The following is a 19,979-nucleotide window of genomic DNA, read 5'->3' on the forward strand; positions in this document are numbered from 1 at the left end:
ATATAGTATATAACCATTAACATGTCCAAATTTAGAAATACTAGATTTTCATGATAAAAGCGAACTACCAAAACAATTGCAAACTGTATATAAAAGGCCAAATATACTTATGGGTAATTCTAAAGAAATTATTACTAAAAAAATGATTAAGGAGTTTAACTTATATATTTTTTCTTTATAACATTGCACTTTAATCATTTGCATTAGGTATGTGTATTGGTTTTCTCAATGCTTACAAATATTGTGCTTATTAAAACTCTGAATAGGAATATTCGATAAATTTAATAAAAAGTACGTTTGTAATTTGAATGTAATATAATACATATTCTGTTGGACAATTTTACTGTGCATCTGATTAATATAAATTAAACCCTGTTTAGTTGCCGTATATATTTCCGTATAATGTTTTTCTTTATTATCATCCTTATGGGAAATATCTTTTTCAATGAACATTATGCATTGGTGATATTTTTTCTTGTCATATACTGGTATTCTATAGTTTGACTCTTTCTATCCTATTTGCATATACTTTTATATAGATATATCTAAAATGTGAGCAAATAATATGGTAATGTGTTAAAAAACAAGAAAAGAAAAATATCAACATGCAAAAGTTTGCTTATATATACATGCACATTCACATGTATATATGACTTGACAACATAAATATTCTAACACGTACAAGGAAAGATAGTTCATTAAAAAAAGGAAATATATATATATGCAAGTGTGTTTTATATGCTTACATAAATATTCACACACGATTAATGCTATCTAATGAACATACATGGACATCCACGTAATTGTATCCTCAAACTATTTCATTTATTTATCTACATGAAATTACATCCATACCATAGATGTATTAGTCGATTTATTTTGTTTTAAACGATCTATGTACACATTATCACCTTTATAAAAGTATTCTTTTGATGGGGACTATAACATAAAAAAAAATTTACACATATATTTATTAAACTCAGTTACAATAATAATATAATGAGACCATATCGTAAGTGAGAAAAGATAAATCATTCCATATAAAATACATTTTATTTCATTTGTTTGTTTTAATTTGATTATGTGTCCTTTATTCAGTAATAAAATCTTCCTTTATCACCTTTAAAATATGATCAAATAATATAATGTATTTTATACGTATAAAAGTAAATATGCATAATATGAAATTTAGGAATGTGCATATGTGGAAACAAATGAATGGACACATAATCCTATCTATTTCATGCATATATATACATATATGCATTCTCAGTTACATGTACATGAGGTAGAAACATATATGATACATAAAATTTTTTCGAATAAAATAGATTTTATTTTTTATAATCATATATTCGAATAACGTACATAATTATAAATTTGTTTTCGCAGTTTTTAGTCCTCGTACACGGACAAAGACAAGAAAAAATGCTGTAAAAGAGAGCTGTAAACATTTACTTTTACTAATTTTATTATTCATATATGCTTTCCATTAAACATTTATATTTATATTCATCTTCTTTTTATAGAAGAATTTCTTTTTAATTGTCCCTTCACACAGGGAAATAATATAAGAAACATTTTTTAAATGTATATTACTCTTATATATTTGTTTTCATACTTAATTGTACTTTATTTTATTTTTTTTTTTTTATATTTCCTGTTTTCATTTGTTCCACTTTACTTTTGCGTGGTCTCTTAGCTATCGTATTTCTTTTTCTTCATTGCCATTTTTTTTAGAATAACATTCTTTTACTAATATTACGTCCCCCCAATAGATAAAAATGTAACTTAAATAAATTAAAGTGTAATGTTGATTATTTGCTTATTTCTATTTTTACATTTTACATATTGCTATGATCTCTATTCTCTATTTTCTTTTTTACTAAAATTGTTTGTTCACTATCTTTTATCTTTTAGATAAAAAATAATACTATAAAAATAACAGAAAGCAAATTAAAATTTATAATTATAATTACATAAAATACAAGAATTCTTATAACTGTTCATTGTTCGATACATTCATCACTAACTTCGTGACAATAGCAAAAAACTAATTCTAGTTTTTCCCTTTTTTTTTAAATTACTGTACATGGTGATTTACTTAAAATATAAAAATTTTATGTTTTATAATTATAATTTTTCGAATATTAAATGCAAGGGTAAAAGAAAATATATACAGAAAAAAAGGAAGGTAACACATAGAAGTGTAAAAGATAAATAAAAAGGGGAAATACAAAATTGAACAACGTTTTAAATATATATTTACACAATTAATATATCTTCATTTCTCATATATTCATGTATATATTTGTAAAAAATTCATAAAAATTCAAAACAAAGGAGAATATATAAATTTGTATATGGAGGAGAGGTGTACAAACACTAAAATGTAGGTTTAGGTCGCATGAATAAAATGTTAAAATAAATGCAATTATTATATAAAACGTTAGATGAAATCATGAATAAACAAAAATAAATACGATATTAATGATAAATTCTTATTTTATAACTGATAAAAGTAATAATGTTAAATAATTTTATTTTTGTAGTTATAACAAATATCTACACTAAAACATAATGTTCTATAAAAGAAAAGCATTTAATAATGATAAAAGAATAAAAATGTTTTTTACTATTTCCTTATTTTATTGTACTGCATAATAGTTAATTGTTTTACTAAGTGAAATAATTAGGTTATTTTAATTTATTATAAATTTGTTTTCGAGATCATATTACAGTATTCCATATGAATATCAGCAATATATATCATTCAAAACAAAATAATATATTAATATTAAATGATATATCAGAGAATATTTAACTAACCATACAGGAATTTATTAACTATAAATATGATATTTGTTTATTTATATTTTTTTCTTCTGCATATTATATTTTTTTACTAATTCTAAAATAACTAGTTTTAATTAACATATATATTTTTTTTTTTTATAATATTTTTTAAATATAAAATAAATATTACATATATTCAGAAACAGTTCAAGTGAATATAAAACAATTAACAAGTAGATTAATATATTATATCTAACAAAAGTAAATGTACTTAATATATTAACTATCTTATTTCATTATTCATATAATGTAAACAAGTATTTTTTTTAAAGATTCATATCACATGAAAACAACACATGCACTGTAATCATAGTCAAAAAAAATATTACATTACTTAATAAATAATTAGACTCACAATAATATTCTAACTATTATATTTAAAATATTATGTATTCACTAACATCCAAGGAATCTATAAAAGGAATAGAACAATAATGACATGGTACATATTATGTAGAACATATATATTCCTCCATACATTTAACAATAATTTTTAATTAATAATAATAAAGGATAATTTAATTGTTTTTCCCTACTTAGCTTAAAAATTTATATTAACATCTATTTAATAAATAACATTATTAAATTACTAGTGTATAATTTCATTTCTAGTATTGACTTTTTAAAATATATAAGTATCGAGTGAAATTGTGTTAACATTTTATAAGAATAGATATTTAAAGTGAAAAATGAAATAAATAAATTTTTTGAAGTATACATTTTAAAATACTCATGAATATATGAAAATTTATATAACAAGTATTATAATATTACATATAGAAATAAAAAAATTTAATATCTTTTATGATATTAAAATATTTTACCAATTTCGAATGCAAAAGTATATACATATCTAATGTTTAAAAGTTTTTACATTGAAGAATTAGCATATGATAGATTAGTTCTCTTAGAATATTTTACTTTTATACATCATATATTAAAAAAAAAAAAAAAAAAAAAATATCTATTTCCAACCTAATTTAATAAACACTTTTTATGAGTTGCTATGTATAGTAACTAAAATATATATTACTATCACAATAATAATTTCGTATCTATCTATAGAAAATCAAATATAATAAATGAAATTTTTAGATTAAAATTACTTTCCAAAAAAAAATTAATGGAAAACTGAACATATTACACTAATTTAATTAAACATTCTAACAGCAAATGGATCACTTTATAAGATAAAACTTATTAATACCTATTTAATAAATTTAAATATTATTAATTATATATTAATAATATATAACAAAATTTTTTTGTATTATTACCTTATTTTAAATTTAAAAAATGAGCTTTATATATGTTAAAGAATTACTATTTTTTTGTATAATCTATATATTTTTTATATGTTCTTAAAATAAACTTAGCTAATAATATATTTGAGAACATAAAAAATAGCAAAAATACATACGCATATACCTGCATATTGATATAAGATTATAAAACCTAACTATTTATTTTTACAACTTCTAATAATAATTTATCTTTTAACAAATATATAAAGTATTATTAGAAATATACTACTACAGATATACAAAAAGAAGGATTTATACATCTTATCTATAAATGTATAATTATTTTTAATTCATTAGAATAATTTTTTAATAATGTATAAAATAAAAAAATATATATATATATAGATTTATTTATAAAATTTAGATACAATATCTACTTAATTTATTTCCACAAAAATAAACTAATACCACATTTAAGCACAATAATAAAATAATAAATTAATTTTATTTTTAATTTAATTGCAAGGTTATATTATCCATAAATTAGAAAATCACTATAAATAATCGATATTTTATAAGAGTATATATACATATATTTTCAAATTTAGTTCATACAAAAAAAAGTTCATAGAAAATTATTTACAGTAATTATATTATATGTCATTATTAAAATACATTTTATGGAATAATAATAAGTTTCTTTTCAATGAAAGAAAAAAATATATGCAAATAATTGCAACAAAAAATATTCAGAAACTTCCATCAAAACAAAATAGGACATTTAACATTAATAAGAAATTGATAATATACTTTCTTAATAACCGCAAAAATTATCATCTTAGCACAGAAAACTATAAAAAAAAATCATGACATTATAATTCATGTATAAATTATCAAACATCAGTAATTTTCATGAATTCTTCCGTTATATATTAATATAACATATATAAATATACTTTTCTTAAAATTCTATTTAAATACAATAATGTACATATTAAAAAACAATATACAGTTAAACACAGAATATAATTTAGAATTCAAATTAAAAAACATTGAAAATTCAAGTATACAAAAATAGAATATCCTCTTTGTTTTGTTGTTGTATATCACACCGATTACTTTTATGTGTTCATATTTGCAATGAATAATTAGAGATATGTTTAAGAAATATTTAATGATGATTTTACAGATATTATTTCATGTTAAAAAAATTTTTATAAAATGAAACATATTTCTTATTGTTCATTTTACTGTTTCTTGAACTTAATTTTTTCGTATTTTTTAACTTTTTTATGGTAAAAAAAAATCGCTGATATAACTGTGACACCTAAAATAAAGAAAGGTATGACATATATTAAAAGTCCAATTAACTGTCCTAATATGCAGGTTTTACTAACTTTTAATCCATTAGTAGCGACACCAGTGCACAAACTACAACTAGCAGTCAATTCCCCAAATGTACTGTGCTTAAAAAATTCTAATTTTGCCAAAGGTTCTAAAATGAACGATAATAGGTCTTCCAATACTTTTAATTGCTCTTTACCTAAACCTGTTGCCTTCCATATACTTTCTTTCTTCAACAAGCCCCATGACAAATCGAGTACTAATACTGTTATTAACAACAAAAATAGTATTATAGGTAAAGCAATACGTAATCCATATTTTTTAAGTATTATTTTTTTGTAAATTTTACCACTAATTGTCTTGTTATTTTTAAGAAAATCTGCATAATCAAGTTCTTTGAATATTTTTTTTTCTATAATGGAATATTTTTTTGTTTCAAATATACATGATTTATTTTTCATAGTTAAATTACGTCCTTTTACATTCTTTAACCAATTTTCACTTAATTTTTCCTTTAACCCCGTTTTTCCTGTTTCATCATTACATATATCTATCTTTTCGTTAATTCCATCATTTGGTATCTTTTCTCTTAACTGTAGAATACTTGAATTCTTATTCGGTTTGTATTTTCCTAGTAACCGGTAAAATCTTGTACCTATTTTTCTATCAATACTGTAGTTCTCATTTAACGATTTGTTAAACCCATTCTTAAAAACAAAGGTAAATATTGATAATGTAAAAGAATAAATAATTTAATTATAAAAATATTATATGAATGAAAATAAATCACAAAAAATTTAATAGTATAAATATTTTTAAATAATTTAATCATACTACATTGTAAAAATTAGAATTCCAAAATATAATGACAAAAGTAGAAATTTTAATAAAAAACTGAATGTTAATTTGTTTTTCCATGATATATTTATTTAATATTGCAGTATATAAAATAAGGAAGAAATTAATAATAATATAATGTACTTTTAACAATGATAAAAAATCATAATTATTAATTATATATTTTGTTATGATTTTGCAATAACATATAAAACGTATATAATTATAAACTTTTTACAACATATCCAAGGAAATATAAATTTTAAAATATATAATATAATATTTATTTTAATTTAATTTCAAAGAGTATTATCTTCACTAAAATACAGTAATTTGTGTACATTTATAAATGTTCAAAATATATAATTCCTTTACTTAATGAGATACAATGCATATAGAATTTTTTCATTGACTCCATTAAAAAAAAATATTTTTTAATATATGTATATTGAATTTATATACAATACGGAATATATAGAATACAGAAGATATAGAGTATAGATAATACGCTCTTCTATATACTAAAATAGTAATTTCTATTTTTAATAGTGTCCTTTTGATAATAATTATAATTTTATAAACATTATATTTTGTAAAAACAGGTCATTTTTAAGTATTATTAATTATTATATTTACAGACCCACCTAATAACAAATAAAGAAAGTAATATATTCCAAAAAAGTTTACGATATAAGAATTATAACACGTTTACCTTTATTTTGTATATAAAAGGTCGAATTTATAGCATAATACTAAATCTAGAAAAAATATATATATTTAAAAAGTTAATAAATTATAATAATTTATTTTTCTATAATAATAATTTTTAATTAATTTTAAAATATACATTGCTAGTACACCGTATTATTTTTAAATGTTCTATTATTATTTTATTTTTTTAAATTATATATATAGAGGAATTTGTAATATAATATAATGAAAAAAAAAAAAAGGCTGCTATAATTCTATTAACCGTAATATTGTCCTTACACCCTTAGTTCAATAATTTTTTGTCCATTCTTTTTGTAATTAAAATTAATATCTTTTTTCGTTATCAAATGATTATATCATAAATATTTAACTAAATTATGCAAAATAGAGTTAGATCAACAATTACATTAGTTTATTAACACTTGTTGCTATTTTTTTAGTTACGGATAAAGCATTATAATACTATTTATTAATATTCTCAATGATACAATTACTACTATAAATAAATATTACTCTAGTAAATGTTCTCAATTTCTTATAAATAACGATAACACTCCTCTCTTTTTATAAATATATTTTTTTATGATCTACAATATGTTAACATAATTTTTATGAATAATAGATATATAAACATGTTTTTTAAAAAAAATATTGTTTCAGTTAGTTAAAGTAAATATACTGCTAAATAGGAAAATAAAAAATAATAAATAAATTGAAAAAAAGAAAATATTTTAAAAATGTTATAAATGCACTAAATATTAATATTTAAAAAAAAATATAAATATAGAAAAAATATAAAACATATAATTTTTAGCACTGTATATTATTATAATTATTTTTATAATTTATGAGCACAAATATTTTTCCAAAAAAATATAAGTTCGTATATATATATGTTCACATGATTTATTAGTTCTTTTTTTTTTCCCCCTTGTATACTAAGCTTTCCCCCCTCATACAAACTACACTGTAAAAGCATGGTTATGTAATTTTGTATATTATTTGTATAATATCTATTTGTTTTCATAGATAATTCTGGCTTATCTTCTTCAAGGAATTTTATATGCAACATATTCTTTATCTCGAAAATTTGCAGAATTCTTTAATAATGAACTCGCAAATTTTGTGTATTCCTTCTTTTTATTATAATTTATTTATTTCCTTCATATGCATAAGTTAAATTTGTAGATAATTATGTTCCACATAAAATTCATTATGTTTTTTCTATTATATTGCATATACATATATATATAAATTATTTTTTTTTCTTTTTATGAACAAGGATATGTAGACAATTTATTTAATTATTACTTCTGTAGCTACTTTCTGAATATTCCTTTCTAAATAGTTTTTTATGTACTTTATTTCCATTTATATATTTTGTTTTTTTTATCTAATATATCCTTATACAAATAGAAGCACTGCATATTTAGTTTTTTCTTTATATTATATTAATATTTTATGTAACATACACCAAATTCAAATTAGAAATATTTTCCACGATATTCTTTTAATTTTTTTTATTCTTTCAGAAGCATTCATAATTACATTTTCTAGAAATTCGCCTTATTCTTATTTCATTATTAATTTTTTTTTTTTTTTCCCATATTATAGCTATAATAATTTTTTTCTTTTTTCTTAGACATATTCCTTCATTTATGTGTGTCTATATTTTTCTATATTTCTTCTTTTTTCCAAACAGTCTCAAAATGATGCTATGCTTTTAAATCCATTTGATTTTAATTAAAAGTATAGACTTCATATATTAATAATAGATTACTAAATTATAATATTTTTCTTAAATTATATTTTACATTCTTCTAATTATATGGTTATTAAAATTCATAAAAATTTATTTCTCAGAAGTAATTTCAGACAAATGAAATTTTCTTATTTATGTAAAAATTAACATATTTTTATTTATGCTTAATTTATTATTAATAGGTTAAACAAGGGAAATGTTTGGTGTTTTTCTCAGATGAGGAAGAACAAAAAATTTAGAACATTATAATACTTTATGAATAATAATATGTAAACGATAAGTATATATATATTACGTTAAGTTTTTAATATTTTCTAATAATTAAGTTATTCATTTGTGTAATAATTTCATTATATATCTTATTTTGAATTTTCTTCAGGAATTGTAAATATTTAAAGAAATAATGTAAAAAATAATATTAAAACTTTAATTATAAGTATTATAAATAAACTGAACTCTTTGTGATTAGACTTTTATACAGACTCAAATATAGTTTAAAATATTGAAATAACATATGCAAAATGTACAATAATATTATGGAAACATTATGTTTACCAAATTCTATACACAGTTGTGGCTGAAATTATAATTTTTTGTTAGAAATAAAAGCCTTTAATTTTGTAAAAAAAAAAGATGATAGTTCTTATTAAATAACAGAGATTTTTCTAATTGATTATGTATATTTTTCAGATCAATATTAAATGACAACCATGCGAAATTTAAAATTTGTATCAATTATTAAAATAAAAAGAATTGAAATTATACAAAAAAATGTCATATGATAGATAAATAAATATTATATATTTTAAAAGAAAAAAAAAGATGGTATATCAAAAATTAATCTATTAATATCTAATTAAGTTTAACTCATTGGTATATTCTTTTAATTACACAAAAAATAAACAAAATGTTAGTCTTATTTACACAGTAGATTTCAGTATAATATATATTTAGGTAATTTCTACAAAATCATATTAATTGTATTATGAAGTAGAATTATAAAATTATTAAACTTTTTAATTCTTTATTTAATTATAATTATTTATGATCCATAATTTAGTAATTAGTTATAAATAATCCATAATTAAAATGGTATGTTTCCTTATTATAAACTTTTAATTTCATATTTGTATGATCAAAAAAAACTGTCCGTCAATAATATTTTTAGAATAAATATTTTTAGTTTCTTATATCTCATAAAAATTATATTTAAAATTACTACGAAGTAGAATTTTTCAATAAGCAAAAGATTATATGTATATTTATATTGTGTAATAATTTCATATCCTTTGATTATACATAAAATAAGAAACATTTATTTTAAATTTAACATAAATGGAACATTTACAAAAATAAATAAAAAAATAATAAATATACAATAGAACAATATATAAACGGAAAAATGAAATTCCATAGAACAAATATAAACAATTAGAGTTATAAAAAAACTATGTTAAGTATGTTATTTTATATTAATTATATAACACATATATTTTTATTAGACAAATATATATATATATAAATATACATAATAACATATAATATTTTGAATTCCACACAAATATTACGATGAAATATAAATTAAAATCTCTATATCCCTTAAATAAAGAAGTAAAATGAACAATATAAACTTTCTTGTTATATATTAAAAAGAACAGTTAAGAAGACATTCCCTTACCATATTACTGTAATTACAATTATGCTTATTAAATATATCATTATTGATATAACATTTATTATTTCATACTATGAGATTTTTTACAGAATGATACATATTCCTAGTTATCCATTTTATCCATAAATTAACTTAATTTTATTATATTTTTCATTATTTTTAAAAATCTTTGTCATAGCTATTATTAGTATGATAGATAATATAATAACATTCACAGCAAAGGTTAATATATAAGTATAAGATGGTATTTCTGTACCGTTACTTATTATAGAAGCTCCTTCTAGTAAACTTTTAATCTTTTCCCCTAGAGTATTCATATGTCCTAATCCTAGTAATATGGGATATCCTATTCCTAACAGTAGTAATATAGAAATTATAATAACTGCAAATCCGTAATCTCTGAATCCTATTTTTTTTAATGATATATCACGAATTCTTCTATTTTTTTCATGAAAATGATCGTAATCTTTTCTTCTAATCCATTTCTTTTCAAAATGGAAATGCTTTCCATCAAACATCCCTTTATTATAATCTAAAATTTCTGTAAAATATTGCGCATTATTTAATGAGCTTCTTATTAATTGTTGATTTTTTTTTCTTACTACTTTTTTATCATTAAATATATCTCTTCGTTCATTTACCCCATTATTTGAAAACCTTTCTCTTAAACAAATATTGTTTGAATCATTATCTTGTTTATATTTTGATAGTGATCGATAATATCTTGTATCTAATTTTTTACCAAGATAAAAGTTATCATCTACGGATTTACTAATTATACTCTAAAAGAATAATGTAAATATTTGCTATATAATAGTAAACAAAGTTTAATGGTAAAAACGAAATTAATAAAAGTTAAATATAAAAAATAACAATAATACAAAAATATATAAATAATTTTGTCATACCACATCATTGTTTAAGTGGAAAATCAAATTTAAAAATAGAAATACAGAAAGTTTAATAAATTTAATTGAATTAATTTTTTTTTCCATTATATAGACTTATAATTTTATAAAATATTAAGAAGCTAACAATTATATATTATATTTTTAATTATAATTGACACAATATTTGCGTAAAAATTTATTTTTTTTATTTCGTAAAAATATAATAAAATGTATATAATTATTATAGAATGTATCACATATAAAAAATAAAATAACAGTAAAAATATGTTATATAATTTTTATCATAACTTTATATAAAAAAAACTCAATTTAACTAAAATTAAATAATAATATTAATTGATTCATAAATATTTAAAATATATAATTTGTTCATTTAATATAGTGCATTCATTAAATAATTTTTATTTAATTTTTTTCAGAATTAATTAGGAAATAAATAAACGTTTTCTTATTATATGTAAATATTGAGTTTATCTTCTGTATAGAATGTAGAGAACATATATATTAAAGATCCCTCTATATATTAATATAACAATTACTAATTTAAGTATACGTTTCTATTAAAATTTCTAATTTTATAAATATCATCTATTTGGAAAACTATTTATTTATAATAATATGTTTATTATTATAATATCAGAAGTAATAAAAAAATAAAACATATTATATTATGCTAATTATAAAACATCCACTAATTCCTCCGTAGCGACAAGCATTCATTCATTTTGCATAATTTTTTTAATAATTCCTATTTATATGGTACTACCTAATTTATAAAAACCCATGTATTCTATTATATAATAATGAATACTTTTCTTTTTAGCTTAACATATTAGAGTTATTATATTTTTTGAAGTTTAATTTATGCTATTATATCAAAATGAAAAATCATTATATTTATCTACTTAATTTATTAACTATTTTTTTTAATTAATTACATATATTTAGAATAAATATTGACACATTTTAAAAAAAAGAATATTCAAGTTAAAATTGTTGTACATATACAATATACATTTACATTATTTTCATATTATTTCATATGAATACACTAACATATAATAACAATGTATATATAGTGTATAATATATACATGGATAATAAGAAAGAATAACAAGGTAATTTACTAAAATTTATTATTTGACAATTTTTCTGTTGTTATTTTTAGAAAGCACAAGTTATTATGTATTTTTTCCTTAAAAAATATATTATGTCAGAATCACATTTTAAAGGTTCAATAAAATAAATGGATATAAATACATAAAAAAATATATTTTATTATAAATATTTTTAAAGAAAATATATCAAACATAAATATTTATATTCCTTATATTCTGTAACCATAGTAATTAAAATTATAAATATATTATACTCACAAAATATAAAAGTAAACATTTGAAATGCATCATTATTTAATTTTTCTCTTAAAAATCATTACTTTTCCTTGAGAACAATTAAAAAATTAAAAATCAATATAAATATTACTAAAATTAACATTATTATATATTTATGTTTTTACAGTATTTATTCATTCGTCTTACCACTTAGGAAGACGCTTATATAGTTATTTTTACTTGATACTATGATTTTTCCTTTTAACATTTTCATTCACAACTGATATTCCCATATATAATATAAACTACCCATTTTTAAAATTCATAATAATCCGTATATATGTTATAAAATTAATTTTGAAAAATAAGTTCGTATAGTAATGTAATTATTCTAAACAAATACTTATAAATACTCTTTTCCGTTTCAGAAATATTCATAATTTATAAATATTTTTTGAGTTTTGTTTGTTAAAATATTGTATATTTTTTAAACCATTTATATATTTACTAAACTATTAAATGATATACAAATAGATAAATTTTCTTAAAATATATTTGTTTTTTTCCTTTTTTAATAGGAAAATCATATGTGAATTGCTCTCTTATATATACATTCGTATTAAAGAAATATTGTTATTTTATTCACCCGTAGATACAATATTATAATCGGAAAAGCTATCGTCTAAACATATTTTTTATACAAATTTATTGTATTTTTAGTTTATAAGATTCTCAAATCTATAATCGTTTGAAATAATTATTATTTTATCATTTAATATTATTGTCTAATATGTATTTAGAATATTTTTACATTTACAACACAAATTCTATGACTTTTTTTTATTTTTTAACTTTTAAAAATTCTTTATTATTTTTAATATCAAATTATTACACTTATTTAATTAAAACTTCTACAAAAATATAAAATTTTTTTTAATAGAATTAATTAACACTCATGTAATCGAAAATAAAAGTAATGTAATTACAAATCACTTACAAAAAATAATTATATGTTTTTAATTTAATTTTATTTAAAAAAAGAGCATTATTAATATAAATTAATTAGTGTTTTTCAATAAAACCTACCTATATTTTCATACATCTATAAAATAATATTAACTAATTATATAATATATTAATAAACATAAAAAAACGACGAAATATAACTAAAAAAACATTAGTAAATTATTATATGAACGTAGAAAACTTATATATTTTTTCATTGCCCCTAATAATAATATATCTTTTTCGATAGATATGAATGCATTTGAAATTTTTTGATTATGAAAAAGAAAATGTATATATTCATGTTATATAATCATATTTTTACTACGTTTAATGTATGAACTTAAACTATTAATATTGTAAAAAATATAAAATATATATTCTATATTTATAAAATTTCAATATAATATTTATAGAATTAATTTTTGAGATATAGAATTAACACTAAAATTAATCACAATAATAAAGTAATAAATCACGGTAATTCTACCTTTAAATGTACATATTTAGAATTACAAAGTTATTAACCTATTTTAAGTACCTGAAATTTAGTAATGATATCTTATTATATATTTATATTTTATATCACTGAAAAAAAAAAAATAAAAGTCCCTTAAATAGGTTTTATCAGGAAATAATTCAATAACATATTTCTCATAATACTTATTTTCCATAATAAATATAAAGTTCTTCTTTATATAATATATTTATATATATATATGTACGCCAATACAACAAAATGCATTTAATATTATATAAATGAAGACAAAAAAAGACACATATTTTCCAATTTAAATCTTATCAAACTTTTTTCAAAATAAGTCAACAATTATCTATTTTAGACTAGATAAAATTAAAAAAATATAAAATTGTATTATTTATAGTTAAAATTCAAATCAACACTAGTCACAAAAAGAATTATACAAATTGTCCTACAATATATTAATTATAACTCACAAGTACATATTTTTCATTGGAATCTATAGATATAAAAAATATATATACATAAATACAAAATAAAAAATTAAGTTGAAATTATGACTTAAACTACAAAGTGAAAAATATTAAAATACTCAAATACAAAAAAAACATAAGAACAACTTTTTTTCACTGGTGCGTATCAATGATATCAGGTACATGTGCGTACATTCATAAAATATAAGCAACTATGGTTGTACACATATGAATATCATTTAATATATTATATATATTAGTTCATATTGAAGTTTTCATTACATTAAAGAAAATATTGCTTATTATTCATTTTACCTTTTCCTGAATTTAATTTTTTCATATTTTTTAACTTTTTTATGATAATAAACAAGTCCTGATATAAGAATTATACTTAATATGAAAATAGGTACAAAATATATAAGAAATCCCAAGAATCCTGACGCACAATAGTTGCTCAACTTATTCGTAGATGGGTTTACTACCAATGTTTGTGTGAACCTTTTTAAAGGTGATTTCATTAACCAGATATGCAAAATTAATAGAGCGGGAGAAGCCTTATCAGTAATTATATTTGAAAGATTTCCAATTCCTTCAAGATATGAATATGTTTGAAGCTCACTAACACCTACGGCAGGTGAAATAAGAACTATTACTTTAAGCAAACCATGTGTAAGACCACATCCACAAAAATTATCTAATATGAATGATACTGCTAACACAAAAAACAGTAATATTGGTAAGGCTACTCGTAATCCGCATTTCTTAATCATTATTTTTTTGTAAATCTTATCACTAATTGTTTTGTTGTTTTTGAGAAAATCTACATAATCAAGTTCTTTGAAGACTTTTTTTTCTAAATGGGAATATTTTTTCGTTTCAAATGTACAAGATTTATTTTTCACAACTTTTTGATGTCTTCTTTTATTTCCTTGTGAACTCCCATTTAATTGTTTAGTTTTTCCTGAGGAATATTTTTCATTATTAAATATATCATCTATATTGTTTACTCGATTTGGTATCTCTTTTTTTAAATACACATTACTTGAATCCTTATCTTGCTTATATATTGCAAGTAAACGGTAATTTTTTGCGTATAACCGTCTATGTTGGTTGTAGCATTCAACCAATGATTTACTTTGCCTACTCTGAAAAAATAGAAAAAAATTATTTTTTAATCAAATAAATAAATTCTCAGTAAAACAAAATACTAACAATAATAAAACTCAAAAAAAATAAATAATACATATATGCTTAGAAGTCATTATCATAACCATATAAATGTAAAAATGACATATCCAAGTTAAAATTATAAAGGTAGAAATTTTAATATATAAGAATGACGTAAATTTTTGTTCCATAATATAAGTATTTAATACGCTAATAAACGCAGAAATGATATAATTAGCAACAATATAATATAATTTTAATGGTATAGAACTCTATTATTATTTATTTAATTTTTTTTTTTTTTTGATAAAATTATAAAAAATATTGTATAATTACAATTTATATTACAGTGAAAAAGGGAATTATAACTTCAAAAATATAATCTAAAATTGTTATGTTAATATTATTTATAAAAAGGTAACATTACAAAATATACTATAAATATAATACATCAATAAATATTCAAAGTACATAAGTTATTTATTAAATACAGTAAATTAATTAAATAATAATGTTTTTAATTTACAAAATAAAATAAAAAATTATATATATGTTTTCATAATATGTCCAAGTATGAAATATATAGAAAATATAGAATGTAGAGAACATACATAATACGTTATTCTGTATATTAAGTAAAGTATAACTCATTTAATTGATGTATCCTTATTAATTTGTATATCTTTTTATTTTATATATCAAGGAAAAACTGGTTATTCCCAAAATTTTATTAATAAATTTAACAATACAATAATAAATGAAGAAAACAACATTTATTACAACTTTTTCTTTTATTCTCTTCGTCGTATATTTCTTAATTCTTTTATAAAAATGCGCTTTATATTATGATTTATAATGTATTTATAACATCAAATTTATAGTATATGAACTACTGAAAAAGTACATATTTGGAAGATATATAAGAACTTATCATTTACTTCCTTAATATAAATATTGAAGGTTATAGTATTTAATTATATATTATTTATATTATTATGTCTATAAGAAATGTTTATAAATTTATCTACTTATTTTATATTACCTTTTTCTTTTTTAATGTTATATATATATTTATAAGATATATAATAAAAAATTGTTAAATATTTATAGAGAAATTTTTTACAAGGTATATTACATAAAAACATTATAGGTAATATAATTTAGTTAATTAATTCGATAGCAAAGTCAATATAATTTTTTTTTATAAATATATGTTTCACATATAATTAATTTTTTAAAAAAGTTCTTAGCTCAAAAGATTATATAACATAAAAAGTAATCATATAAATTTTTAAGATTCTAATATAAAAATAATGTTTCAATAATTCTTAAATCTATAATTTTCTTTCAATAATTTATATTTTAAAAAGGAATTATATACTTATGTATTCATAATTTCATACTTTCGCAAAAAAAAATATCTACTGAAAAAAACTTTATATCAAATAAGTTATAAAACATATATTTCACATAATAATTTTTTTATAAATATGACTTGTTATATTTACCTTTAAATAAAAAATACATATAAACATGAGAACAGATATGGTTTTGATTTTAATATATGAAGAACAACGTAATATAATGAAAATAAAACTAATGCATAAAATACGTTTTTAAAAGTTCATTCAAGTGATCACTTAGAACAATAAAAAAAAAAAAAATTATATAATTTTTAAAAATATGAATTAATTCACTAGGTTAGAAAAGTTATATTAACTCTAATTTTATAAATTAATTTACCCGATCACATACTTATCACAACGTAAATACACATGATATATATTGTACGTATAATTTTTTCTTATAAAGCAAATATTTATATTATGAATATTGAGAAATATCAATTTTACTTTTATATGCTTAGAAAAATATATATTTATATACAATTCATAGGAGTATTAAATTACTCCAAAAAGTGATTAATTATTATGATAGAGCTAATGTATAAACATGCAAAATGTTAAAACTGTTTAATATATTTTTTTCTACTTTTATGTATCCATATATATTTATATAATATTCAGTGCTCATAAGAAAAAATTTATAATTATGAAACAGTTGTTCTTGCTAAGGATATAATTCCATTAAGTATAAAGAAAAACTTCATTAGATTCATGAAGAATATTATTTATAAAAACAATATATGAAATATAAATAGGATATAACTAATTTTCTCAAATACCAACGATATATTTTAAAAAATTTACAAGTACATAAATGGTAATTAAACTGCAAAATAAAGTAACTATGTTCATTGTAGTTGTACCTTTATTGATAGAGTAAAATATTCTTCTCCGTAATTTATTTCTTAATAAACAATAAATTTTCTAAAGGATTAAAAAATTAAAAAAGTAACAAAAATATTCCTACAAGGTAAGTAATAAAAATATATTCATACAAGCTAAATACTGTATACTTTTTTTCTGAGTAGTACTAATATATTTTCGACGTTAATATATAGAACTAAATCCTCTATATAATTATTTTTCAAAAACAAAAATATATTACCTCAAATGACTAACATATAATAAACACTCATTCCTTGATTAATTTTTTTTCTGTAGAATTTGAATTATGTTTGACATTACACTAACCTTTTCATCAATAAGTCGATTCAATATAATCACTTTCATTTTCAGAATCATCTTATCCAATTTTAAATAATATATCTTTAATTATATATTATTTGTTTTTTCTCATTTTCTGATAATAATATATCGGTTGCTGAATCTAAGGTTCCATGTTCACAGTTCTAGTTAACAAAATATTTATCTAGGATACGATTAATGAAAAAAATATATTTTTATTATTTATAATATTATAAATGTACATATAATGGAAATTTTCTTATAATACATTTAATTTCAGATATCAAAAATTATAAGTTAAATTCTCAGCTATGTTATCATTAGGCCATGCAATATAAATTAGAACATCCCTAAATAAAAAATATAATTCTGATTTTTTACTATAATAAAAGATTACATTTTTTCTTTCATATTAGTATTGTTTAATTTTACAATATTTTTAATTAAAAAAAATAATAACTGTTTATCTACAAGATAGCGATATAAATATATATGTATTTGCATTGTCCTTTTATACTTAAAAACGCATAAAGATATATAAATAGAATATAAATATAAAGTATAAAAAACCATATATAATTTTAAATATATTTTTGTAAATATTTTCAACAAATTTATATAAAAAGCAATAAAAAAAAAAATAATTTTTTGTAAATTCAATAATATTCCTAAACGTTCCAAAAAAAAAAAAGAATATATATATATATATATATATATATTAATATTCGAACAGAACAATTCTAAATTTTTATAATCAATAATTTCCATAATAAAATTAAAATAAAATGACTTCTTTAGTTCATAGTGATTTTATTTCAGAATTAGTATAAATATAATATATGCTGTGAAAATTGGTGCATTAGCTTATACAATGTATATAGTTATTAATTTGTTGCTTATCATCCAAAAAATGATCTTTTGGCTATATACAGTTTATACCCTCTAAAAATTACGTTATAATTAAAAAATATAAATATTTGTACTACATACAACAGTATTGATAGGAATGAAAGAAAAAAAAAATAAAATAACACAAATTTTTTATATGACACATGTTTTATTAAAATGTGACATGAACCTACGACATGAAAAGAATTTATACAGTAAAAATATAAAATTTATATTCTAGGATTAAATTAACGTACAAATGTTTTTATTTTAAAACGTATTATCCAATTTAACAGTTTTATATAATTGTACCATCTTATTTTAATTGACATATTATTGTTTTTATATAATATAAAATAATGCATTCTTTTTATTATTTCTAAAGTGAAATTTATGAAAATTTAAGAATTAACAAATAATGTAATATATATATACTAAAAAAAAATTTTTATATAAGATCCTGATATACGCATTAATATCAATTTCATGGGAACCGGGCACCGACAATTTTACTATATACTTATCTAAAATATAGATAATAATATAAATACAATTTAATAATATATGTAAAAAATTTAACATATCCAAATATTTCAATAAAAAAAAACTTTTATTAAGGAATCAAAAAAAAAAAAACATTGCTTAAAACTTTTTAAATAAATATGCTATTATATAACATATAAAAATTACTATTTGTTTT

The 19,979-nt window shown here is 18.8% G+C and overlaps 3 protein-coding genes across 3 annotated transcripts; all 3 read right to left on the bottom strand.

Annotated features, from left to right (window-relative positions):
* Positions 1–5,347: 5,347 nt before the first annotated feature.
* On the bottom strand, positions 5,348–6,362 carry MKS88_004033 (uncharacterized protein; the record flags this gene model as incomplete). Its single annotated transcript, XM_067217177.1, has 2 exons — positions 5,348–6,151; positions 6,279–6,362. 2 exons carry the CDS (start codon positions 6,360–6,362, stop codon positions 5,348–5,350), a joined length of 888 nt encoding a protein of 295 aa, XP_067071632.1.
* Positions 6,363–10,545: 4,183 nt separating this feature from the next.
* On the bottom strand, positions 10,546–11,424 carry MKS88_004034 (uncharacterized protein; the record flags this gene model as incomplete). Its single annotated transcript, XM_067217178.1, has 2 exons — positions 10,546–11,211; positions 11,338–11,424. 2 exons carry the CDS (start codon positions 11,422–11,424, stop codon positions 10,546–10,548), a joined length of 753 nt encoding a protein of 250 aa, XP_067071633.1.
* A 3,520-nt stretch (positions 11,425–14,944) lies between these two features.
* On the bottom strand, positions 14,945–15,991 carry MKS88_004035 (uncharacterized protein; the record flags this gene model as incomplete). Its single annotated transcript, XM_067217180.1, has 2 exons — positions 14,945–15,778; positions 15,905–15,991. 2 exons carry the CDS (start codon positions 15,989–15,991, stop codon positions 14,945–14,947), a joined length of 921 nt encoding a protein of 306 aa, XP_067071634.1.
* Between the last annotated feature and the right edge of the window lie 3,988 nt (positions 15,992–19,979).

The sequence above is a fragment of the Plasmodium brasilianum genome, chromosome 12 (assembly GCF_023973825.1).
Source record: "Plasmodium brasilianum strain Bolivian I chromosome 12, whole genome shotgun sequence".
NCBI lineage: Eukaryota > Apicomplexa > Aconoidasida > Haemosporida > Plasmodiidae > Plasmodium > Plasmodium brasilianum.